Source organism: Giraffa tippelskirchi, chromosome 4 (genome assembly GCF_054371585.1).
Source record: "Giraffa tippelskirchi isolate mGirTip1 chromosome 4, T2T-mGirTip1v1.2.pri, whole genome shotgun sequence".
Lineage (NCBI taxonomy): Eukaryota > Metazoa > Chordata > Mammalia > Artiodactyla > Giraffidae > Giraffa > Giraffa tippelskirchi.
Window position 1 is genome coordinate 59,200,782 of NC_137278.1, and position 27,203 is coordinate 59,227,984.

The following is a 27,203-nucleotide window of genomic DNA, read 5'->3' on the forward strand; positions in this document are numbered from 1 at the left end:
AGGTTTAGTCGCTACGTCGTGTCCAACTCTTGAGACCCCATGGACTGTGGCCTGCCAGGCTCCTCTGTTGATGGGATTCTCCAGGCAAGAATACTAGAGTGGGTTGCCATTTCCTTCTCCAGGGGATCTTCCCGACCCAGGAATTGAACTCAGGTCCCTCGCATTGCAGGCAGATTCTTTACTGACTGAGCTATGAGGGAAGCCCAGAAGTGGCATTGCTGGGTCAAAGGATAAATGCACATGTATATTTGCTAGACATTGCCAAATTTCCCTTCTTAAGGTAATACCATTTTATTCTTATCAATTGTTTTGTGTCATTTTGAAAGTTGAGAATAGGTACTTCAGTGCAGTTTTAAGCTGCATTTCTCCTATAATACACTCAGCACCTTTTGTTTGTTTTAAGGTCATACATACATCTTTTTCTGTGAAATGTCTATCCAATATTTCGTTCTTTTTTCATCAGTTTTTGTCTTTTATATTTTTCATCTTGATTTTTAAATAAGTATTATATATTAGTGAGATTAGCCCTATGTAATAAAACCTTTAATATTTTCTCCAAGTTGCAATCTTTCCTATCTTATTTATTCATTTTCTTTATGCCATGAAGTTATTTTAAAAAGTAGTTACCAGTCTTTTCTTTATTGCTTTTGCCACTCCAAGATTATAGAGGAATTCATACACATTTTTTCTACTTCTTTTTTTATTTAATTATTTACAAATAGCTCTCTGATATTTTGAGATTCTATTCTAGTATATGATCAGGTACAGTGCAAATCTGTCATTTTCAAAATATTCAGTTGTCCCAAGGCTTAATTTATTAAAAGCCCATCTCTCCCAGTAGGTTTGAGATGCCACCTTTGTCATATACTCCAATTCTTTATTTTCTTGAGTCTATTTCTGGATTCTAGTAGATCCATACCCAGTTTCAGTTATAGAGACTTCATAGAATGCTTTCACATCTGATAGGGCCAGTCTATTCTGCACACTACATTCCATTTCTTTTTCAAGATTTTCCTAGCTCTTCTTGCATATTTTTTTCCACATAAACTTCATTATCAATTCATCTAGTTCCATGAAAAACATGGTATTTTTATTGTAGTTACACTAAATTTGTATATTATTGGGGGAAAATGAACAACTTTATAATATTGTAAACCCATCCATGAACAAAGGCTGCTTTTTGTATATGTTCAAGTAAAAAACAAACATTAATGAAATAGAAAACAAAAATACAATAGACAGAATTGTAGTTTAACAGGAAATGGCCAGTCCATACTAATGATTATTCTTTAACAGAGCTTTTATGGTATTATCTTTAACAGAGCTTTTATAGTATTATCACAGGATATAATCAGGTTACATTTACCTCTGTCCAGGTCCTCTCTGTCTCTGTAATGCACAGTTTAATACATAAAATATGGGTTTCACTATGTCACATATTACACAAGTTTATGGAATATTAGTGGTGCAGTGGTAATGAATCCGCCTGCCAATGCAGGAGACACAAGAGATGAAGCTTCCATCCCTGGGTTGGGAAGATCCTCTGGAGGAGAAAATGGCAACCCACTCCAGTATCCTTGCCGAGAAAATTCCACGGACAGAGGAACCTGGCAGGTTACAGTCTGTTGGGTTGCAAAGAGTCAGACATGACTGTACGACTAAGCACACACACACAAAGGATTTTGCGATATCCATTTCTCTAAACTAAAAAAAAAAAAAAGAACTAGTTTTTCAGCTTGCTAGCTAGCTGAGTTTTGACAAGAATCTTTTATAAACTGCTTTGCAAATTTGGGAAAATTTATGTATTTACAAAGTGACTGTATAGTCTTGTCAGCTTGGCTCTTAAAAAAGGCTTTCTGTACTAAATTTTTTAAAATTTCATCATCTAGGAATGAGAAAACTTTTTGTCACATTAGCAAACGTGGTCTGTAACTAACCTCATGCATCTCATGAGTCAGTTCAGTCGCTCAGTTATGTCTGACTCTTTACGACCCCATGAATCGCAGCACACCAGGCCTCCCTGTCCATCACCAACTGCCGGAGTCTACCCAAACCCATGTCCATTGAGTCGGTGATGCCATCCAACCATCTCATCCTCTGTCATCCCCTTCTCCTCCTGCCTTCAATCTTTCCCAGCATCTGGGTCTTTTCAAATGAGTCAGCTCTTCGCATCAGGTGGCCGAAGTACTGGAGTTTCAGCTTCAACATCAGTCTTTCCAATGAACACCCAGGACTGATCTCCTTTAGGATGGACTGGTTGGATCTCCTTGCAGTCCAAGGGACTCTCAAGAGTCTTCCCCAATACCACAGTTCAAAAGCATCAATTCTTCAGTGCTCAGCTTTCTTTATAGTTCAACTCTCACATCCATACATGACTACTGGAAAAACCATAGCCTTGACTAGACGGACCTTTGTTGACAATGTCTCTGCTTTTTAATATGCTGTCTAGGTTGGTCATAACTTTCCTTCCAAGGAGTAAGTGTCTTTTAATTTCATGGCTGCAATCACCATCTGCAGTGATTATGGAGCCCCCAAAAATAAAGTCAGCCACTGTATTGATCTTCAAACATTTTGGTTTGTGGGGGTGGGATTGAGGGTGAGAGAGAATGGGTCATAATCTTAAATTCCTTCATCCAATGGCTTTTTTTTTCTAAAAGCTGGTTCTTTGAAAACCTGATAAAATATATTAGCCTCTGACAAGATTAAGGAAGAGAATGACTTCCCTGGCTGTCCAGTGGTTAAGACTTCATCTTCCAATTCGGGTGGTGAATTGGAAGATTCCTGGTTGGGGAGCTAAGATCTCACATGCCTTGGGGCCAAAAAAGCAAAACATAAAACAGAATATTGTAAAAAATTCAATAAAGACTTTAAAAAATGGTCTACATCAAAAAAAAATCTTAAAAAAAAAAGATAGAGGGTAACAGGAAATGCTAATTAGAAATGAAATTTATGGGACTTCCCTGGTGGTTCAGAGGTTAAGAATTCGCCTTGGAATGCAGAGGACATGGGTTCAACCCCTGGTTCTGGAAGATCCCACATGCTGTGGGGTAGCTAAGCCCAAGCACCACTGAGCCCACAGTCCTTAGAGCCTGTGCTCTGCAACAAGAGAAGCAACCGCAATGAGGAGCCCATGCATCTCAACTGGAGAATAGCCCCCACTCACTGCAACTAGAAAAAGCCTGTGAGCACCAATGAAGATCCAGTGTAGCCAAAAACAAATAAATATTTTTAAAAATTAAAAAAAGAAAGAGATTTATGGAAAAACAGGTGAGGCCATGTGATTGTGTTCAAAGCAACAGAATTTGAGGCAAAGTGATGTGAGCCACTATCAGGCCTGCCCACACGTAATCGTCTCCTCTATCCCTGTCCTCTGATAAGCATGGTTACTTGGAAGCCTGATTTGAAAAGTGTGGAGTCAGAAGACAGTAAGAACTTGAGTAGTCAAATTACCAATTCAGGAAGCTGTCAGCTAATAAAGAATAAGTATTTGAAATTTACTCAAATGACATGTAAACTTCTATTGTACTTGAGCCCTTTGGGGGGTTTGCAATTAGAATTACCTTAAACCAGGATTCAGTGTGTAAAAAATTCAGCATCTCAAACTAGTGGAGGAAAGAATTCTATCCAATATGTGTATTTATCGTCAGCATGGAAACTGGGTAACCATCTGAAACAAACATAAAGTTGCGTCCATACTTCACATATTATACCATGAAAACTTTCAAATGAATCAAACACTTAAATGGGAAAAATAAAATCATACATGTTCTACAAGAAAACATGTAGAATTTCTTTATAGCCTTTAAATGTGAAAGACCTTCTACACATGACTCAGAATCTAAAGTCATGAAAGATTCGATTGTTAAACTTGAGAAGCTTAAAGTAAAAACTCTCTAAAGGACCAAAATACACCATTCACCAAGTAAAAGGAAAAATGATAAATAGAAAACTTCTTTACTTTGTTCTCTCAGCCCTTAAGGTTGTACCTGCAAATACTCTCGTACCTCAATGTCCTCTTTTCATTTTTAAAATTCTCCATTGCCTGCTTAATCAATTTCTAGTATTGACACCCATCTATTAAAACATCTGGGCTTCCCTGGAAGCTCTTCTGATAAAGAATCTGCCTGCAAAGCAGGAGACCCTGGTTCAATTCCTGGGCTGGGAAGATCCCTTGGAGAAGGGATAGGCTACCCACTCCAGTATTCTTGGGCTTCCCTGGTGGTTCAGCTGGTAAAGAATCTGCCTGAAATGTGGGAGGCCTGAGTTTGATCCCTAGCTTGGGAAGATTCTGCTGGAGGAGGGCATGGCAGCCCACTCCTGTATTCTTGCCTGGAGAATCCCCATGGACAGAGGAGCCTGGGGGGCTACAGTCTATGAACTCACAAAAAGTCTAACAGGACTGAGCAACACAGTACAGCATAGCACAGTATTAAAGCACCTAATATGGTTTCTATTTGCTGACATACAATCATTTTATAGCCTTTAATTTTTAAACCATGTAAACTATTTTTAAAAATAAGAAAGAAATAGAACAAGGCGGTTGGACTTAATCAGATACAAAGGTCTTTATAAAGCCATAGTAAATTAAGACAGTGTAGTTCTAGCACAGGATTAGACAAAGACCAATGGAACAAAGTAAGGATCCTGGAAAAGCTTATACATATTCAGAAACATGGCAGTATATGACAGGCAGCATTACAAATTTAAAATGAGGCTGAAATCATTTTATATTTAAATGGAAAAAATAAGAATCAGATCCTCACTTTATAGCACAGCCGAAGTCAATATCAGGTAGATTAAAGAGCTAATGTGAAAACACAAAACTTTAAAACTTCAGATAGTAACTATTGCTGTAAATTTTGAACAAGAAAGGATTCCTTTTAAAAAAAGCAATATTATTTGGCTGCTCTGGATCTTAGTTGCAGCACTCGGCATCTACAGCTGAAGTATTCAAACCCTTAGTTGTGGCATGTGGGATCCAGTTCCCTGACCAGGGATGTAACCCAGGCCCCTGCACTGGGAGCTTGGAGTCTTAAGCCACTGGACCACCAGGGAAGTCCTAAAGAAAGGATTTCTTAAATAAGATGCAGAAACTACTAACCATAAAGAAAAAAAAATTGTCAAAAATGACTACATTAAAATTAAATTCCATTAACAAAGGAACCTTAAACAAAGTGGAAAGCAATGCCACAGTCTGGAAGATAGAATCAATAAAGGATTAGGAAACAGACTATAAAGATATGCTACAAAATAAGATTTGAAAAACTCAATAGAAAAGTGGGCAAGGGATAAAAACAGGCAATTTTCAAAAGAGTAAACACATATGACAAAAAACATCTGAATATATGCCAACCACAGTAGTAATTACGGACATACAAATAAAAATAACAAGTCACTGTTTCATACTCACTGAACTCATAAAAATTAAAGTCTATCAGTATGTGGTAACCATTCACAAACATTCAGACTCTCAAGGGAGAAACTGGAACTCTGAGGTGATCACATGACTTTTTTGGCCAATTAAATGTGAGCAGAAATGATGTGTGTCACTTCTGTACAGAAACTTTCACAGCCAGAGTGGGAGCCCTTTAGTTCTCTGTCCCAGCCTCTCAGAAGCATGTGTCAGGATGGATCCTTTCAACCCAGGTCCCTTAGTGACTGCGATGAATAGCCTTTCACTGCTGACCTGCACTGCAGTTGCAGCATGAAATAAACCTTGGAATTAAGTCACTGGTGGTTCTCGGTTGTGTGCCTGTGTTCTAAGTCACTTCAGTTGTGTCCAAATCTAATGGAGTGGATTGCCATGCCCTCCTCGAGGGGCTCTTCCTCACCCAGGGATCGAACCCATGTCTCTTATGTCTCCTGTATTGGCAGATGGGTTCTTTACCACTAGCACAACCTGGGAAGCCCAGTTCTTGGTTATTGTGGCTTAATTTAGTCATCCTAATTGATATAACCTTCATTGTTGGTGACAAAGCAGAAATGATGAGGACCTTTACATATGCTAGCAGGCCAAGCTAGTGGGTCAACTCTGGAGAACAGTTAACTTGTGCAACTCACAGATGCACAAAGACAATGATCAAATGTTTCTACTGCAGTATTATTTTACAAAAAAAAAAAAATTTAAATAAACTCAATGCCCATTGACAAGAAATAAACACATATTTTTTTTGTAGATTCACAGAATAGATGACTATGGATTAGCTAAAATAAATAAACAGAAGTTATCTGTCTCAAAAATATATAAATCTCAAAAATGCAGAGTATAAAAAATCACATGAGATACATAGAATGAGTTTATTATACTAAATTTAAATAGTATTTTATGTTGTGGATATAAAGTATATGTAGCAAAAGTATAACAACATGTATGGGCATAATAGACCTATAGAATAAATATACAAAAGCACTCTTATGGGAATAGGCGATTCTGATATTGAAGAAAGGGCGTGAAATTTAAACTTGATATTTTAAGTGGTGCGCCTTGCTTTTTTTTTTCTCCTTTTCTTCCTTTTTCTCATTTGCCTTCTAGGATTCCTTATGTATTTTAGCTAAAATTCCTTTTAACAGTTATTTCCTCAATATTCTGTTTCCCTCTACAACCAATATGCATATGTGCACTTGGCAAGGAAGACTAAGCAAGCATCAAGCTTAACGTGACTTAAACTATGGTTTTCTTGTACTTTGGCACCATCTTATGGCAGCACTCTAGTGAGTGCACTATATTATAGCACATATATAGTGCAATATCCATGCTTTCATATATTCTGAAAACATTAGAATATATGCTTTCTTGATTTTTTTATGCTCCTGAACACAACTTTGGCTGAGGTTTACAGTGTTAGTCACTTAAAGATGGCATGACACATAATAAAGTTCTCAACCTCTCTCAAAACAGTCACCTGGTGACCTTTAAAAAAATACTAACTTAGGACCTCAATACATAAGGCAAATGCTAACAAGTATGAAAGGGGAAATTAAAAGTAACACAATAATAGTGGGAGACTTTAATACCTCAGTCAAACCTATGGATAGATCAACCAAACAGAAAATTAGCAAGGAAACACAAGCTTTAAGTGATACAATGGACCAGGTAGACCTAATTGATATCTATAGGGCATTTTACCCAAAAACAATGGATTTCACCTTTTTCTCAAAGGCACATGGAACATTCTTCAGGATAGATCACATTCTGGGCCATAAATCTAGCCTGGGTTACATTTTTAAAAATTGAAATCATTTCAAGCATCTTTTCTGACCACAATGTATCTGTATATCAATGTATCTGGTTACAAGTTGATACAAGATTAGACATCAACTACAGGAAAAAAACTATTAAAAATACAAACATACGGAGGCTAAACAACAGCTTCTGAATAACCAACAGATCATGGAAGAAATCAAAAAGGAAATCAAAATATGCATAGAAACAAATGAAAAAACACAACAACTCAAAACCTAAGGGATTCAATAAAACCAGTGATAAGAGGGAAGTTCATAGCAATACAAGCCTACCTCAAGAAACAAGAGAAACATCAAATAAACAACCTAACTTTACACCTAAAGCAACTACAAAAAGAAGAAAAGAATAACCCCAAAGTTAGTAGAAGGAAATAAATCATAAAAATCAGAGCATAAATAAATGAGAAAGAAAGAAAGGAGACTACAGCAAAAATCAACAAACTAAAAGCTGGCTCTTTGAGAATATAAATAAAATAGTCTGTTAGCCAGACTCATCAAGAAAAAAAGAGAGAAGAATCAAATCAATAAAACTGGAAATGAAAATGGAGAAATCACAAGAGACAACATAGAAACACAAAAGATCATAGACTACTATGAGCAATTATATGTCAATAAAACGGACCACTTGGAAGAAATGGACAAATTCTTAGAAAAGAATAACCTTCCAAAACCAAACCAGGAAGAAATAGAAAATCTTAACAGACCCATCACAAGCACGGAAATTGAAACCGTAATAAAAAATCTTCCAACAAACAAAAGCCCAGGACCAGATGGCTTCACAGCCGAATTCTACCAAAAATTTAGAGAAGAGCTAACACCTATCCTACTCAAACTCTTCCAGAAAACTGAAGAGGAAGGTAAACTCCCAAACTCACTCTATGAGGCCACCATCACCCTGATACCAAAACCAGACAAAGATGCCAAAAAGAAAGAAAACTACAGGCCAATATCACTGATGAACACAGATGCAAAAATCCTCAACAAAATTCTAGGAAACAGAATCCAACAACATATTAAAAAGATCATACATCATGACCAAGTGGGCTTTATCCCAGGGATGCAAGGATTCTTCAATATTCACAAATCAATCATTGTGATACACCATATTAACAAATTGAAGGATAAAAACCAGATGATTATCTCAAGAGTATGCAGAGAAAGCCTTTGACAAAATTCAACAACCATTTATGATCAAAACTCTCCAGAAAGCAGGCACAGAAGGAACATACCTCAACATAATAAAAGCCATATACAACAAACCCACAGCAAACATTATCCTCAATGGTGAAAAATGGAAAGCATTTCCTCTAAAATCAGGAACAAGACAAGGGTGCCCACTCTCACCACTACTATTCAACAGAGTTTTGGAAGTCCTAGCCACAGCAATCAGAGAAGTAAAAGAAATAAAAGGAATCCAAACTGGAAAAGAAGAAGTAAAACTCTGTTTGCAGATGACATGATCCTCTACATAGAAAACCCTAAAGACACCACCTGAAAATTACTAGAGCTAATCAATGAATATAGTAAAGTTGCAGGATTTAAATTAATATGCAGAAATCCCTTGCATTCCTATATACTAACTGAAAGAGAAATTAAGGAAACAATCCCATTCACCATTGCAACAAAAAGAATAAAATACTTAGGAATAAATTTACCTAAAGAAACAAGTCTTGTATATAGAAAATTATTATAAAACACTGATGAAAGAAATCAAAGATGACACAAAGAGATGGAGAAATATCCCATGTTCATGGATTGGAAGAATCAATATAGTGAAAATGAGTATACTACCCAAAGCAATATATAGATTCCACGTAATCCCTATCAAGCTACCAACAGTATTTTTCACAGAACTAGAACAAATAATTTCACGATCTGTATGGAAACATAAAAAACCTCGAATAGCCAAGGCAATCTTGAGAAAGAAGAATGGAACTGGAGCAATCAACCTCCCTGACTTCAGACTATACTACAAAGCTACAGTCATCAAGACAGGCACAAAGACAGAAATACAGATCAATGGAACAAAATAGAAAGCCCAGAGATACAATCATGCACCTATGGACACCTTATCTTTGACAAAGGAGACAAAAATATACAATGGAGAAAAGACAGCTCTTTATTAACAAGTGGTGCTAGGAAAACTGGTCAACCACCTGTAAAAGAATAAAACTAGAACACTTTCTACCACCATACACAAAAATAAACTTAAAATGGATTAAAGCTCTAAATGTAAGAACAGAAACTATAAAACTCTTAGAGGAAAACATAGGCAGAACACTCTCTGACATAAATCATAGCAAGATCCTCTATTACCCACCTCCCAGAGTGAAGGAAATAAAAGCAAAAATAAACAAATGTGACCTAATTAAACTTAAAAGCTTTTGCACAATGAAGGAAACTATAAGCAAGGTGAAAAGGCAGTCTTCAGAATGGGAGAAAATAATAGCAAATGAAACAACTGACAAAGAATTAATCTCCAAAATATACAAGCAGCTCATGCAGCTCAATACCAGAAAAATAAACGACCCAATCAAAAAGTGGGCCAAAGAATTAAACAGACATTTCTCCAAAGAAGACATATAGATGGCTAGCAAACACATGAAAAGATGTTCAACATTACTCATCATCAGAGAAATGCAAGTCAAAACCACAATGAGGTATCGTCTCACGCTGGTTAGAATGGCTGTCATCAAAAAGTCTACAAGCAATAAATGCTGGAGAGGGTGTGGAGAAAAGGGAACCCTCTTACACTGTTAGTAGGAATGCAAACTGTTATAGCCCCCATGGAGAACAGTATGGAGATTGCTTAAAAACCTGGAAATAGAACTGCCATCTGACCCAGCAATCCCACTGCTGGGCAGTCACACCGAGGGAACCAGAATTGAAAGAGACACAAGTACCCCACTGTTCATTGCAGCGCTGTTTACAATAGCTAGGACATGGAAGCAACCCAGATGTCCATTGGCAGATGACTGGATAAGAAATTGTGGTACATATACACAATGGAATATTACTCAGCTATAAAAAAGAAAGCATTTGAGTCAGTTTTAATAGGGTGGATGAAACTGGAGCCTGTTATACAGAGTGAAGTAAGTTAGAAAGAGAAACACCAACACAGTATATTAACGCATACATATGGAATTTAGAAAGATGGTAATGATGATCCTATATGCAAGATAACAAAAGAGACACAGATGTAAAGAACAGACTTTTGGACTGCGGGAGAAGGCGAGGGTGGCAAGATTTGAGAGAACATCACTGAAACATGTATATTACCATATGTAGAATAGATGACCAGTACAAGTTCGATTCATGAAGCAGGGCACCCAAATCCAGTGCTCTGGGACAACCCAGAAGGATGGGGTGGGTAGAGAGGTGGGAGGGGGATTCTGGGTGTGGAGACACACACACACCTGTGGCTGATTCATGTTGATGTATGGCAAAAACCACCACAATATTGTAGAGAAATTAGCCTTCAATTAAAATAAATTAATTTAAAAAATACTAACGTAGGACTTCCCTGGTGGTCCAATGGTTAAGAAGCCACCTGCCAATGCAGGGGACGCAGGTATGATTCCTTGTCTGGGAAGATTCCACATGCCTCAAAGCAACCAAGCCGCTGTGTCACAGCTACTAAGCCCATGTGCCCTTAGAGCCTGTGCTCTGCAATATGAGAAGCAGCCACAATGAGAAGACTGCACACCACATCTAGAGAGTAGTCCCTGCTCACCGAAACTAGAGAAAGCCTGTACACAGCAATGAAGACCCAGCACAGCCAATAAATTAAAAAAAAACCAAAAAACTGATAAACTCATTAAAAAAAGAAAAAATACTAACCTAGAACTACCTACTCCAAAACCACTGTCAGAGAGACTTACACTGATTTGTTGGACAAAGATAGATATCATTTAACAAAAATTCAGCTACACTACTTACTGGGTACAAGTCATGTTTCTTTCCTGAGTATATGACTCCACACACTTAAACACTAGATTACCATATCACTACTTACCGTTAGAAATGAATACACTTTATAGAGACCCTTCCCCTCAAGTATTTGTTCCTGATGTAAAATAATTTTGACAGTTGCCTACATTTCTTGCTGAAGCTTCACTTTTTCTTAATTTTTTTGAAATTCTCATAATTTCAATGAGCAATAGCTTCTGGTTGCCTCATTTTTTTTAAATTTGGGAAATATATTATCTATAGATAAGCATAGTCTAAAACAACAACCCACCATTCAAAAAGAACAAATGTGAACCCTGTATTGCTTGTTTCATATATAATTTTACTAACAGCATCAGAGGTGTAGGGAGTCAAGATCAATAACATCAACAAGAGCAGTGAGAACATCTGACTGCTAAACTGTGGCCATGTTGTGACTGTAACACAATTCAGAGAAGAGAGAGGTCAGCAGATTCATAGAAGAGGTTAGAGTTGAGTAGGGACTTGGAGCTAGAGGAAAACTTCAACAGGTAGCAAAAAGCACATGAGCAATCGAGATAGGGGGAACAGCATGAGGTAAGGCAAAAAAAAAAATGGGAATGAGCATAATATTGTTATTTTAAAATAATAATGATCTAATAATGTTTCACTTTTTTTTGAACACTTCTATATGCCAGGCACGTTTTAAGTGCTTCACACACATGTGTTACCTGGTTTAACACAGTATTACTGTCACCCAGAGCACACTACTCGGGTCATTCTTTTCTGTTCCTCTTAGACAAATTGTCATGTTTGGGACTCAGTTTCTTCACCTGTTTAAAAAAGAGGCAGATAATACTGTGCTGTGCATATATGAGCGTACAGGTAAACACAAGAAGAGACTACATAGAAAATGATATACTTGTTAGGGTAAATTGGTAGATAAATGGTGGTAACTCTATTTTTTTTGAGGAACTTTCAGACTGTTTAGCAAAGTACAAAACAGCTGCACCATTTTACATTCTGACCAGGAGTGTGTGAAGATTTCAGTTTTGCACATTCTTGGAAACATTATTAGGTGGCTTTTTGCTCATAACCATTCTACAGGGTATAAAGTGGTAATTCATTGTGGCTTTCATTTACATTTCCCTGATGGCTAATGAGGTTGAGCATCTTTTCAACCAGTTTTGGCCAGTCATTTTCTTTGGAGAAATGTCTATTCACATCCTTTACTATTTAAAAAAGTGGGTTGTCTTTTTAATGCTGAGCTTTACGAGTTCTTTACATATTCTGGATATAAGTCCCTTATCAGATATATGATTTGTAAATATATTCTGCCATCCTCTGGGCGGTCTTTTCACTTTCTTGATTGCATCCAAATGTTTTCAACCTGGTAAAGTCCAATTTATCTACTTTTGTTGCTGTTGCTTGTGCTCTTAGTGTCATGTCTAAGTATCTATGGCCAAAGCCAGTTGTTAAGATTTACCTGAGTCTTCCTCTAAGAGTTTTACATTTCTTTTGTTAAGTTCATTCTTCAGTATTTTATTATTTTTGATGTTATTATAAAGGGATTTTAAAAAATTTCATTTTCATATTTTTCTAGTGTATAAAAATTGATTTTTGTATGTTGATCTTGTGTCCTGACATCCTGAACTTAATTATATGTTCTAATAGTTTTTTGGTGGATTTCTTGGGATTTTCTATATACAAGATAATGTTGTTAGTGATTAGATATGGGCTTCCCTCATACTCAGTTGGTAAAGAATCCACCTGCAATGTGGGAGACCCCAGTTTGATTTCTGGGTTGGGAAGATCTGCTGGAGAAGGGATAGGCTACCCACTCCAATATTCTTGGTTAGATATATTTACTTCTTTTTCTATTTGGATGCATTTCATTTTCTGACATTGGAGACAAATTGCAAACCAACAAAGAATATAGAAAAATAATGAAACAATAATGTCAGATTTGTGATTTGTACAGGAATAAACTATGATGATGTAATGAGTGACTTGGGTAGCTACCTCAGATTGGGTACATAGAAATGCCTCCTGGGAGGAAATCTAAAATCTGAAGTATAATAAAGAAACTTCTCTTAGCAGGGGGACAGCTAATGTAAAGGAACTAAAAGGTGAGAATGAGTTTACTTCCTGGAGGAACAGGTAGCCCGTGTGACTGGGATGTAGTAGCAAGAAGGGAAAGGAAGCCCAAGAGGCAGCCAGGGGCTGGGCCGCATGTGACTGTATAAACCTGGGCAATGGAGATTGGGTTTTATTCTCAGTTTGAAGAAGTGCTACTGGAGTGTTAAGCAGGGAAGTGATGTGATTTGAATCACACTTCAAAATTACTGTAATTGTTCTGTGGATAACAGAAGTTGAAGTGGGAGCTGGAAGCATGTAGGAGCCTTAGAGATGTTACTAACCTGGAGTGGTAGGCTACGGCAATGGAGAGAAGTGAATGGATACAGCGTATATATGGGAGTTGCTGATGAAATTGGATGTGGGGAGTGAAGGGAAAAGAGGAATGATGAATAATTTCTAGATACTCAGCTTGTGTGCTGGAGTGGGCAGTGGTGCCATTTACTGAGCAAGCAGGGAGTTGGTGGTGGCTTGGGGAGCTACATCACAAGTCATGCTTCTATCATGTCAAGTTGGTGACACTGGTATTCCAAATACAAACATCAAGTAGGCAGCTGGATTAACCAAGACTAGAACCACAGAGAGGAGGGAGCTGGGGTCACTTCTTTTGAGTGTGAAGGAGCTGCCAGTGAGGCAGAAGGCACTCTAGGAGAGAATGTTTTAGGCAATCCACAGTGAAATTGTTTCAAATGCTACAGGCCTAGTATGTGAGTTACTTTAGCTCCCTGAAAGTTTTTCTCCACCTGGAAAATGGGGTAATACCCGGTCTAGGGGATGCCTGTAAGACTAAAGGCGAGAGGCACTCAGAGAGCCAGCAACATCTCAGCACATACATTTAGCAACTACCCTTCTACCACCTCCTCTAGTTCATAAGAACTGGTCTTGGCATAGACAAGCAGAAAAAGCAAAACTAGCTACATTTTCTGAAGGAAAGATAACCTTGGAAGGAGAGCTGCTCTAAAACAACGGCTGCAGCCTCACTCTCCCTCAGCAAACCTCACTGAAAACAGCACAGGTCACTACCACCTACCAGGAAATAGTTTTCCTATCTAACTCTTCCTATAAATCCTGTTTACACTGCTTAAGTAAAGCAAGACTTTCAGTATAACAAAATAACAAACGATGCCACAGCAACTACTTAAGTATTAGGCACCTCTCACCTTTCTTGCATTAAACACACATCAGTCTTAACAACTAAAGTTAGAGGAAGAGGGGTATCCATCTCTCATTTTAAAGATTTTAAGGCCAATTCATAAATATTAAAATAACAATGCAGCAATAATACTAGTTAACATTTCTATTAGCCAGAAAACATTGTATTTTAGATCTCTAAATCATTTAATCCCCCAACTATCCTATAAAGGTGGAAATAATCTCATTAGCATATCCTTCTCAATAGATCAGTCTTATCATTATTATTATTGTTTGTGAGTGAGGCATGCAGGATCTTATTCCCTGACCTTAGTTTCCAGGCCAAGGACTGAACCTGTGCTGCCTGCCTTGGAAACTGGAGTCTTAACCACTGGACTGCCAGGGAAGCTTATCTGTGTTCAGTCATGTCCAACTCTTTGCCACCATTTGGCTCCTCTGTCCATGGAATTTTCCAGCCAAGAATACTGGAGTGGATTGCCATTTCCTTCTCCAGGGGATCTTCTTGACCGAAGGACCTGTATCTCCTGCACTGCAGGCAGGTTCTTTACCACTGTGCCACAGGGGAAGCCCTCAGGGAAGTCTCTGCTGCTGCTGCTGCTGCTAAGTCGCTTCAGTCGTGTCCGACTGTGTGTGACCCCATAGACGGCAGCCCACCAGGCTCCGCCGTCCCTGGGATTCTCCAGGCAAGAATACTGGAGTGGGTTGCCACTTCCTTCTCCAGTGCATGAAAGGTAAAAGTGAAAGTGAAGTTGCTCAGTCATGTCCGACTCTTAGCGACCCCATGGACTGTAGCCTATCAGGCTCCTCCGTCCATGGGATTCTTCAGGCAAGAGTACTGGAGTGGAGTGCCATTGCCTTCTCCGAGGAAAGTTTCTAGCTCAGTTTTAAATGAGAGCATTAAGCCTATTAGTTCACTGATTCCTAAAATGGCATTCACTCTTGCCATCTCCTGTTTGACCATTTCCAATGTGCCTTGATTCATGGACCTAACATTCCAGGTCCCTATGCAATATTGCTCTTTACAGCATCAGACCTTGGTTCCATCACCAGTCACATCCACAACTGGGTGTTGTTTTTGCTTTGGCTCTGTCTCTTCATTCTTTCTGGAGTTATTTCTCCACTGATCTCCAGTAGCATATTGGGCACCTACTGACCTGGGGAGTTCATTTTTCAGTGTTCTATCTTTTTACCTTTTCATACTGTTCATGAGGTTCTCAAGGCAAGAATACTTAAGTGGTTTGCCATTCCCTTCTCCAGTGGACCACATTTTGTCAGAACTCTCCACCATGACCCGTCCGTCTTGGATGGCCCTACACAGCATGGCTCATAGTTTCACTGAGTTAGACAAAGCTGTGGCCCATGTGATTAGATTGGTTAGTTTTCTATGATTGTGGTTTTCAGAATGCGGAGTACAGAATGAAGCAGCGCAAAGGGTAATAGAGTTTTGCCAAGAGAATGCACTTGTTATAGCAAATACCCTCTTCCAACAACACAAGAGAAGACTCTACACATGGACATCACCAGATGGTAAACACTGAAATCAGACTGATTATATTCTTTGCAGCCAAAGATGGAGAACTTCTATACAGTCAGCAAAAACAAGACCGGCAGCTGACTGTGGCTCAGATCATGAACTCCTTATTGTCAAATTCAGACTCAAATTGACGAAAGTAGGGAAAACCACTAGACCATTCAGGTATGACCTAAATCAAATCCATAATGATTATACAATGGAAGTGAGAAATAGATTTAAGGGACTAGATCTGATAGAGTGCCTGATGTATTATGGACGGTGGTTTGTGACATGATACAGGAGACAGGGGTCAAGACCATTCCCAAGAAAAGGAAATGCAAAAAAGCAAAATGGCTGTCTGAGGAGGCCTTACAAATAGCTGTGAAGAGAAGCCAAAAGCAAAGGAGAAAAGGAAAGATATACCCATTTGAATGCAGAGTTCTAAAGAATAGCAAGGAGAGATAAGAAAGCCTTCCTCAGTGATCAGTGCAAAGAAATAGAGGAAAATAATAGAATGGGAAAGACTAGAGATCTCTTCAAGAAAATTAGAAATACCAAGGGAACATTTCATGCAAAGAAGGGTACAGTAAAGGACAGAAATGGTATGGACCTAACAAAAGCAGAAGATATTAAGAAGAGGTGACAAGAATACACAGAAGAACTGTACAAAAAAGATCTTCATGACCCAGATAATCACGATGGTGTGATCACTCACCTAGAGCCAGACATCCTGGAATGTGAAGTCAAGGGGGCCTTAGGAAGCATCACTATGAACAAAACTAGTGGAGGTGACGGAATTCCAGTTGAGCTACTTTAAATCCTAAAAGATGATGCTGTGAAAGGGCTGCACTCAATATGCCAGTAAATTTGGAATACTCAGCAGTGGCCACAGGACTGGAAAAGGTCAGTTTTCATTCCAATCCTAAAGAAAGGCAATGCCAAAGAATGTTCAAACTAATGCACAATTGCACTCATCTCACACACTCGTAAAGTAATGCTCAAAATTCTCCAAGCCAGGCTTCAACAATACATGAACTGTCAACTTCCAGATGTTCAAACTGGTTTTAGAAAAGGAAGAGGAACCAGAGATCAAACTGCCAACATCCGTTGGATTATTGAAAAAGCAAGAGAGTTCCAGAAAAACATCTATTTCTGCTTTATTGACTATGCCAAAGCCTTTGACTGTGTGGATCACAATAAACTGTGGAAAATTCTGAAAGAGATGGGCATCCCAGACCACCTGACCTGCCTCCTGAGAAAACTGTATGCAGGTCAGGAAGCAAGTTAGAACTGGACATGGAACAACAGACTGGTTCCAAATAGGTACGTCAAGGCTGTATATTGTCACTGTGTTTATTTAACTTATACGCAGAGTACATCACGAGAAACACTGGGCTGATGAAGCACAAGTTGGAATCAAGATTGCTGGGAGAAATATCAATAACCTCAGATATGCAGATGACACCACCCTTATGACAGAAAGTGAAGGAGAACTGAAGAGCCTCTTGATGAAAGTTAAAGAGGAGAGTGAAAATGTTGGCTTAAAGCTCAACATTCAAAAAACTAAGACTATGGCATCTGGTCCCATCACTTCATGGAAAATAGATGGGGATACAGTGGAAACAATGGCTGATTTTATTTTTTGGGGGGGCGGCTCCAAAATCACTGCAAATGGTGACTGCAGCCATGAAATTAAGATACTCCTTGGAAGAAAAGTTATGACCAATTTAGACAGCATATTAAAAAGCAGAGACATTACTTTGTCAACAAAGGTCCGTCTAGTCAAGGCTATGGTTTTTCCAGTAGTCATGTATGGATGTTAGAGACTATAAACAAAGCTGAGCACTGAAGAACTGATGCTTTTGAACTGTGGTGTTGGAGAAGTCTCGAGTCCCTTGGACTGCAAGGAGATACTACAACCAGTCCGTCCTAAAAGAAATCAGTCCTGAATATTCATTGGAAGGACTGATGTTGAAGCTGAAACTCCAATATTTTGGCCACCTGATGGGAAGAGCTGACTCACTGGAAAAGTCCCTGATACTGGGAAAGATTGAAGGCAGGAGGAGAGGGGGACAACAGAGGATGAGACGGTTGGATGGCATCACCGACTCAATGGGCATAAGCTTGAGAGTTGGTGACGGACAGGGAGGCCTGGAGTGCTGCAGTCCATGGGGCCGCAAAGAGTCAGACACGACTGAGCGAATGAACTGAACTGAAGCCTATTAGAATTGGACTGGCTAGGCATCCCCTATGCCTTTTAACTGGGAGGTGTGAAAATGTGAGGTTCATAATAGAATATTTGAGGATTGAAGAATTACTTCGAGATGTTGAAGATAAAAGGTTTTTTGTTTGTTTTTATACATTTGCCTTTGGCAGATTAGTGTGGTGGGCTTCCCAGGTGGCTCAGTGGTAAAGAATCTGCCTGCCAAGCAGGAGATGTGGGTTTGATCCCTGGGTCAGTAAGATCTCCTGGAGAAGGAAATGGCAACACACTCCAGTATTCTTGCCTGGGAAATCCCATGGATGGAGGAGCTTGGTGGGCTACAACACAACTGAGTGGGTACACACACACACACAATTAGCAAGACAGGGCTTCAGCTTCGGCTTCAGCTTCCAAAGCACTCAGCACAGCTCACAATACCTGACTAACTGTTCTGAAGAAGGACAATAACAAAATGATGGAACGGTTATCAATCATCCTTTCTGCAATATTTTATACCTTAAATGTTTGCTGAATCTTTACCAGGATAATCTAATTTAGACAATTTTAAAATGTACACAATTCATTTCTTCCATGAAAACTTATGACCTGGAGCCCATGTGAACTTTTTGAGAAGATGGAATGATTCAGATCAAGGGACTCTGCAAACAACTTTTGTCATTAATGTTTATTTCAATTAAATAAATGTGAATTCAGAATTAAAGTAAGATAAAACTTCAAAGTATTTGGCAAAACAAATGCTATTATGAGTTTGATTAAAATGTTTGTGTTACCTGTGTTACGAACTACAGACATTCACAAAATTTAAAGCACATTCTGAAGAAAATAAAATTCTGATAAATTCTGTTTGTAAAAATCAATTCAGTGGTACAGTTCTTGTCACCATCAATTAAAAATCAAATGAGATATTTTCCTCTTTCAGTTGTGACCGTCACAGCACTATATAACACATACAAACCTAAATCCTTTTGATCAGAGAATACAGCAAACAAGAGTGGTATTTAACAGGTCTTATAGATCATGTAGTATAAAACACTTTCTTTTGCAAATAAAAATTTTATAAACTATTTCAAAAATATTAAACAAGTGAAAAATATGTCGACTGCAACAAAATTTCCAAACAGAAGTTCAAAAATCTTGGCAAAGCTATGCATGTAACATCAAATAAAGTCTAGATTTACCAACTAAAATATTCATTAAAAATACGTAACACTTCAACATTTCAATAGAAATTGTTATTCTGTCATACACTATCAAGTCTGTTTTCTAAATAATTTGAAGAAAATTTCAATTATATGATAAATGAAGACTAAAAATAAAAACAGTGCATCTTAAAGTGTTTTAGAGACCTACATATAAGTAATTTCCAAACACATAATTGCTATATGATTATGGTTTGGAACAAAATTTCCCTGAGCACTCTCTCTGCTTGGTTAGAAAAACTGATTTCTCCTGAATAATTTGATTTTTCATCCATCAAGTGTATCTGGGAATCTTTCCTTCCAGACATCTCTAAAGTAATAACTGACTATAACCATTTTAAGGGGCTATTTGAATGGCTATAGAATTATGGTTGAGTTTTAGTGCCCTGAGAACTGTACAATGGGTGTCTTATACAACTGAAATGATTTACCATCCTAAAACTATCAACAGTTGTTTTAACAAATTCAGAATCAAAATTTGTTTTAACAAATTCAGCTGTTTTAACTAGCTTCACAGAAGAAAGAAGTAATAATCAGTAATTCCAGACCAATAAATACATATTAAAAACTGAAAAAAAGAGTTGGATTAACATTGTGATTTCTCTGGAATAACACTGAAAAAAATTAAGCCTTCTGCCCAACACAGGAAATACTTCACCTTGAAACTTTACTTAATTCAGTTTTGAGATCTGTCACTCCTTAAAAGTCATGCAAACATAAAAAAAGCATCACTGGAAATTTCATCACATAAATGGCAGTTCTCAATGCTATCACAAGATTTACAGCCCAAAGACATACTATAATCAGTGCACATGTTCAGTACCACTACTAGATGTGTTCCCCTAATTTTTTAAGATCTTAAAAAACTCCTAGCTATTTGAGAGTTTAGGCCTCTTCTCTTTCAAATAAATAAAGTATAACAAATACCCGGGAGTCTTAACTATGTAAATTTCTAAATACTAATTTTTTACATAGCCTAGCATCACACTGATAGCTAACGGTGAATGATGTTGGATTCGTGATCTCTGAAGAAGATTCCAGCTTCAGGACTAGGAACCAAGCTTGATCACTCAAGAGCTTTTGTGTAGCAGAGTTCTATTAAAGTATAAAAAGGGACAGAGAAAGCTTCTGACATAGACATCAGAAAGGGGATGGAGAGTGCCCCCCCATAGTCTTATCAAGGCCTTATATAGTTTTATCAGACCCACTCCCACAACATACATCTTAAGTTAACAAGATTAGAACTAACAATAGGAAGGTCTTACCAGACCCACTCCCACAACAAACATCCTATCATAACAAGATTAGTCAGAAGGTTCTTGTTAAGAAGGATCAATATGTCCTAGAGCAAGATACATTGCTGTTACATAATCATTAGTACAGAGCTTAAAGAGAAACATACCCTTGAGTCATTAGCTCTGGGCTTAAAGAAAAAGTGTGACTAATGTAGAAAAAAAATGTATGTCCTCTTCTCCTTGAGAGCCCCAGACCCCTTTCTCCTTCTCTAGGGCCCTGGACCCCTTCCTCCTTGAGGGCCCCAGACTCCTTACCAACCTACCTAAGAATGAATTCTCTCAACACCAAAGGAAAATCAGATTTAAGAAGTTTCATATTTATAATTTCATAAGACTTAACTATGTATTTCCCTTACCACTATGATTTATGTGGCTTGCAAGAATATTTAATAAATAACTTAAAACATTTAGAAGTAATCATTTCGAAGATCTTCAAGTAAGCAATTTCAAGTGTCCAGAGGTATGTCTTCCGTCTTCTTATATTTTAAGGTGCTTTAAGCAGGCCGACCTTGACCAAAACGACTTTTAGACCTAGATTTTTTTTAAACAGAAAAGAAGGTAAGAGGTGCTTCTAAAACAATAAGAAGTTGCCACTGCTTTAGATTAAATCTGATTGACACTGTCAAAATTTAATGAAAATTCATGTACCTCCATAATCTATTTTAAAAATTCTTAGAGTAAAATGTATTTTTGAAGTCAGGTATTTTTTAATTTGGTGGAGATAATATGTACATACATTGTATATTATGAATCTGGAGTAGTGCCCCATAATCAAACACATGAATATTTCTTCACTGACACAAATGAGCATTTATATTAAGTGGGATAAATAAAAACTACAAATAGCACCACAGTAGCTCAGATCAGGTTTGAGTTGCCACAAATGTATGAAAAAAGCTTTTGGCTGTCTGAGTTTTCTGGATTTCAGAACTACAGATAAGGCATTTGGATCTGTAGTATTAATGATCAAATTTCAGTAACTGCTAATCTTTCAAAGAAAATTTGTGCTATAAAATGACACAGAACATACAAGTTAGATATTCTTTTTCTTTGGCCCCATTGCACAGTATGAGGGATCTTAGTTCCTGGACCAGGAATTGAACCCAAGTTCCCTGCAGTGGAAGCATGGAGCCTTAACCACTGAACCTCCAGGGAAGTCCCACAAGTTAGATTTTATAAAGAGAGAACAAGAAATAAGAAAGTTTCAGTGATTTATATAAAGTAGTAATATGTTATCAATAAACAGCATAAAAATTCTGCTAGTTTGCAGTGGCACTACAGCTTACAATTGTCAGCTGTTGGCTCAGAACCGAGCTGACTCAATAAACAGAAAACTGATTTAAAAAAACTATACTTTCATTAAATTTTGTCATCATGACCTCTTAAAGCCTTAACTCTTAAGTTAAAATTTGGTTTTGATTAATGTCTTGATGATCTACTCCCCAAACAAAATAAAACCAAAATCAAATTATGTGCTTCTAGTGTTCATATGATTATTCCCTTAAAAAAAAAAAATCATCACTTCAAAGCTGGTATTCTGAATTCACTTCTGCTGATTTACCTTGTGTTTTTTTCCGAGCTGCTCTGCCGAGCACTGACTGGCATTGAGGCTTTGATTTGTGCTTCAAGCCTGGAATAAATACCTCCTGCAAACTGTAAAGGAGCAAAATTAAGTTACTATCTATATGGAACCAACAGAAGCTTGGCTTTATTGAAACAGCATTGCTTTTTAATTTAGAAGCAATTTTATTTTGATTTTTTAAATTAAAAAGTTTAGCTCTTTGAGTTATAATTTATACATACTATTTTACTTTAAAATTCACCCTATTTAGTGTACTGTTCTGAGTTGAGTTTTGACAAATACATATAGGTGTGAACACTTATAATGGAAACATAACCCAGTTCCATCACCCCAAGAAAATCCCCTGGTGCCCCCTTTTAAGGCCAATGATTTGATGACTTTACAGTACAAATTCTGGCAATCATCAACTTTTGGGTTTTTTTCCTTGGCTGATCTGTGTAGTTTGCAGGATCTTAGTTCCCTGACCAAGGATAGAACTTGTACCCTTGGCAGTGAAAGAACAGAGTCCTAACCACTGGACCGCCAGGGAATTCCCCTACTTATCTGTTTTATGTCCCTATACCTTCGCATTTTCCAGAACCTTATATATATACAGAATCATATAGCTTACAGCCTTTTGAATCAGGCTTCTTTCACTTACCATAATGTGTAGGAGATTCATCTATGTTGCAGCATGTATCAGTAGCTCGTTCTTTTTTATATATACCACAGTTTTATTCACTTATCAAGTAAAGGACATTGGGGTTGTTTCTAGTTTTTAACAATTCTAAATAAAGCCCCTGTAAAGATGTATGAAATGATCTGTATGGCGAGTAAATATTAAACAATATAAGAAACAGCCAAACTGTTTTCCAAAGCAGCCATTCCCTTTTGCATCCTTACTAGTTATATATGACAGTTTCAGTTGCTCTATATCCTTGTTAGCATATTAAAAAAAATTTTTTTTAGACATTTTAGTGGGTGTATAGTGGTATCTTGTTGAGGGATTAATTTACATTTCCCTAATGACTAAGAACACAAAGAGGCCATCTGAGGCTTTACCAACAGCTGAGGAAAGAAGTGAAGTGAAAGGCAAAGGAAAAAAGGAAAGATATACCCAACTGAATGCAGAGTTCCAGAGAAAAGCAAGGAGAGATAAGAAGGCCTTCTACAATGAACAATGCAAAGAAACAGAGAAAAACAACAGAATGGGAAAGACTAGAGATTTCTTTAAGAAAATTGGAGATGTCAAAGAACATTTTATGCAAGGATGAGCACACTAAAGGAAAGAAATGGTATGGACCTAACAGAAGCAGAAGGGATGAAGAAGAGGTGGCAAGAATATACAGAAGAACTATACAAGAAAGGTTTTAATGACCCAGATAACCACCATGGTGGTGTCACTCACCTAGAGCCAGACATCCTGGAGTATGAAGTCAAGTGGGCCTTAAGAAGCATCACTACAAACAAAGCTAGTGGAGGTGATGGAATTCCAGTTGAGCTACTTCAAATTCTAAACGATGATGCCATTAAAGTGTTACACTTAATATGCCAGCAAATTTGTAAAACTCAGCAGTGGCCACAGGACTGGAAAAGGTCAGTTTTCATTCCATTCCAAAGAAGGGCAATGTCAAAGAATGTTCAAACTACTGCATAATTGCACTCATTTCACATGCTAGCATAGTAATGCTCAAAATCCTTCAAGCTAGGCTTCAACTGTATGTGAACTGAGAACTTCCAGATGTACAGCTGGGTTTAGAAAAGGCAGAGGAAACAGAGATTAAATTGTCAACATTTGTTGGATCATGGAAAAAGCAAGGGAATTCCAGAAAAATGTCTACTTCTGCTTCATTGACTACGCTAAAGCCTTTGACTGTGTGGATCATAACAAGCTGGAAAATTCTTAAAGAACTGGGAATACCAGACCACCACCTTACCTGTCTCCTGAGAAACTGTATGTGGGTCAAGAAGCAACAGCTAGAGCCAGACATGGAACAATGGACTGGTTCAAAACTGGGAAAGGAATACATCAAGGCTAAATACTGTCAACCTGCTTATTTAACTTTTACACAGAGTATATCATGTGAAATGCTGGGCTGGATGAATCACAAGCTGATATCAAGACTGCTAGGAGATATGCAGATGACACCATTCTAATGGCAGGAAGTGAAGACAAACTGAAGAGCCTCTTTATGGGGGGTAGTGAAAAGCTGGCTTGAAACTCAACATCAAAAAACTAAGATCATGGCATCTGGTCCCATCATTTCATGGCAAATAGAAGCAGAAAAAGTAGAAGCAGTGACAGATTTTACCTTCTTGGACTCCAAAATCACTGCGGACACTCCAAAATTTCACAGTGAAATTTTGACTGCAGCCATGAAATTAAAAGACACTTGCTCCTTGGAAGGAAAACTAAGCCAAACTTAGACAGGATATTCAAAAGCAGAGCTACCACTTTGCTGACAAAGGTTTGTATAGTCAAGGCTATGGTTTTCCCAGTAGTCATGTATGGATATGAGAGTTGGATCATAAAGAAGACTGAGCACCAAAGAACAGATGCTTTCGAATTGTGGTGCTGGAGAAAATTCTTGAGAGTCCCCTGGACTGCAAGGAGATCAAACCAGTCAATCCTAAAGGAAATCAACCCTGAATATTCATTGAAAGGACTGATGCGGAAGCTCCAATACTGTAGCCACCTGATGTGAAGAGCTGACTCACTGGCAAAGACTCTTGATGCTGAAAAAGACTGACGGCAAGAGGAGAAGTGGGCAGTAGAGGATAAGACAGTTAGCATCGCTGATCAAAAGGACAAGAGTCTGAGCAAACTCCAGGAGACAGCGGAGGATGGAGGAGCCTTGGTATGCTACATTCCATGGGGTCACAAATAGTAGGACAAGACTTAGTGACTGAACAACAATAATAATGACTAATGGGGTTTCTGGTGATGGCTCAGCAGTAAAGAATGTGCCTGCACTGCAGGAGATGGGAATTCGATCCCTGGGTCAGGAAGATCCTTTGGAGAAGGAAATGGCAACCTGCTCCAGTATTCTTGCCTGGGAAATCCCATGCACAGAGGTGCCTGGTGGACTACAGTCCAGGGGGTCACAAAAGAGGTGGACAAGATTTAGCAACTAAACAAAAAAAAGATGACTAATGATGCTGCCATCTTTTCCTGTGCTTCTCTGCTACCTTCTCTCATGAAGTCTATGGTTAATTTTTTGCCTGCTTCTTTTTATTGGGCTGTTTATTTTTTTCACAGTATATGGCTTGTTTTTTCATTCTCTTAATAATGCCTTTCAAAAAGAAGCTTTAAATTTTGATGAAATCCAATTTTTTTCTTTTATGGATCATGCTTTTGGTGTTGTAGCTAAGAAATATTTGTCTAACTCATGGTGATGAAGATTTTTTTTCCTGTTTCTTCTTGTAGGGAAGTAAATTTTTCAATTTAAAAGCATTAGAGGCAAACGTTACTGTAAATATGTAATACTGATACTAATGATGATACATAATGTTATAACTAATATGTAATTCAGTACGAGTACAGGTATTTCTTGTTATCATTTTTACAGCAAGATAACATCTTATTTTAAAGATAACATCTAAGCACCGATACAGAGCTGATAAAATTAGCAACTCCAGGAGGTCACCTTCCACGATGAAGTTAATCTGTTCTTGGATACTATACTTTCAGTGACAGTGTATTTTACTATGCGTGTTACATAGGTCTATGGACCATAAGAGGCGGTGAAAAACTTTTATGTGAATGAACTGGCTAACTGGTACAGAATATAAAAATATATTAAAAACTTAACTCTTTTAAAATCATAAAGCATCTTTATACTTATGATGAAAATAAAGTAGGAAAGAGTGCTAAGCAAGCACCATACATGAGTATGTAATTCTTACTTCTTTTGCTTCCTTTGACCTGACTCGATCCAGATCACCCAATCTCATCTTTATTAGGTGCCCCGTAATTTCAGACATCCGCCGCTGATCTGAAAGGTAAAAATGAATAAATCTTACTTTTTATGAGGATGTTTAATAATTTTTATTTCTTAAAGAAGACTGCAATTATTAAAAGTCCATGAAAACACCACTGTATATTATTTGCAGACACATACACTGATTTATCTTTGAAGGACTTTAGGCTTCAAGTGGCAAAATGGCTCATATGTATATTACTGGGCTGCTTTTAAGATGACTGTAAATCAGCTGAAGACATATTCCACCTTCTTGAAAGTGGAAGTAGTGGATGAAAGTCAGTCTGAGAGACCTCAGAATGATGGATGCATGAAACCACACATTATCTACTGGGGTTGTCTAGTAATGAAACTCTGGTTGATACCTAAGGGAATGTGCTAATTTTGGGCCTTAGCATACTCCATAAAAGACTCCTATCATTGCTATTTATATCCAATTTGTACATTACTCAAACACTACTACTTACCGTCTTCTCTTTGTGCATCTTGGTTGAATCTCAAGGATCTTGTGGCATCCCACTTATTCTTCTGCATACTCATGCTATTAAAAAAATTAAAACAAAAATCAGCCTTGATGTTTTTAGAGTGAACATCTGACTGGATTAAGGAGTAATACTCACATGAAAGGAGACACATCTCTAGAAGTTGACTAAAAAAAAGTAGACAACATTAAGGCCCAATTAGAACATATTTACTGATTAGCATTATAGGTAATAACAAAAAAGAGTTTACATTTATTGGGTACAAGACACTGTACCAAGAGCATTACAAGCATTGTTTCATTGAAGCCCTGCAACAACCATGTGAGACAGATGCTATTATTATCTCTATATTAAAACAGTTTCAGAGGAGTTAAGAAACTTATCCAAAGGGAAAGAGATCTAGAATTTGAACCTGTTTTATTTATCTGACCTGGAAGCCCCCCCACCTCTAATGCAGTCTTTTAGAATTCACTCATTCTGTGCCCGTGGTCC

The 27,203-nt window shown here is 37.7% G+C and overlaps 1 protein-coding gene across 37 annotated transcripts in view; it reads right to left on the reverse strand.

The window, feature by feature from the left end:
• SANBR (SANT and BTB domain regulator of CSR) overlaps window positions 1-27,203 on the reverse strand; it is an 80,065-nt gene that overhangs the window by 3,363 nt on the left and 49,499 nt on the right. For 6 of the 37 annotated variants that reach the window (XR_014082832.1, XR_014082853.1, XR_014082827.1 and 3 more), the window contains 5 exons: window positions 26,850-26,878; window positions 26,697-26,770; window positions 26,156-26,244; window positions 22,250-22,341; window positions 21,045-21,219 (listed from right to left, as the gene is read on the reverse strand). Coding sequence is in view for 7 of the 37 variants with exons in the window: in XM_081593067.1 (XP_081449193.1) it covers window positions 21,183-21,219; window positions 22,250-22,341; window positions 26,156-26,244; window positions 26,697-26,770; window positions 26,850-26,878 (321 nt within the window). In the remaining 30 variants the exon portion in view is untranslated. Of the gene's footprint in view, window positions 1-3,560; window positions 3,668-18,843; window positions 21,220-22,249; window positions 22,342-26,155; window positions 26,245-26,696; window positions 26,771-26,849; window positions 26,879-27,203 lie in introns of those variants that run through there. The other 31 variants (XM_081593067.1, XM_081593066.1, XM_081593061.1 and 28 more) reach the window with 10 other exon arrangements.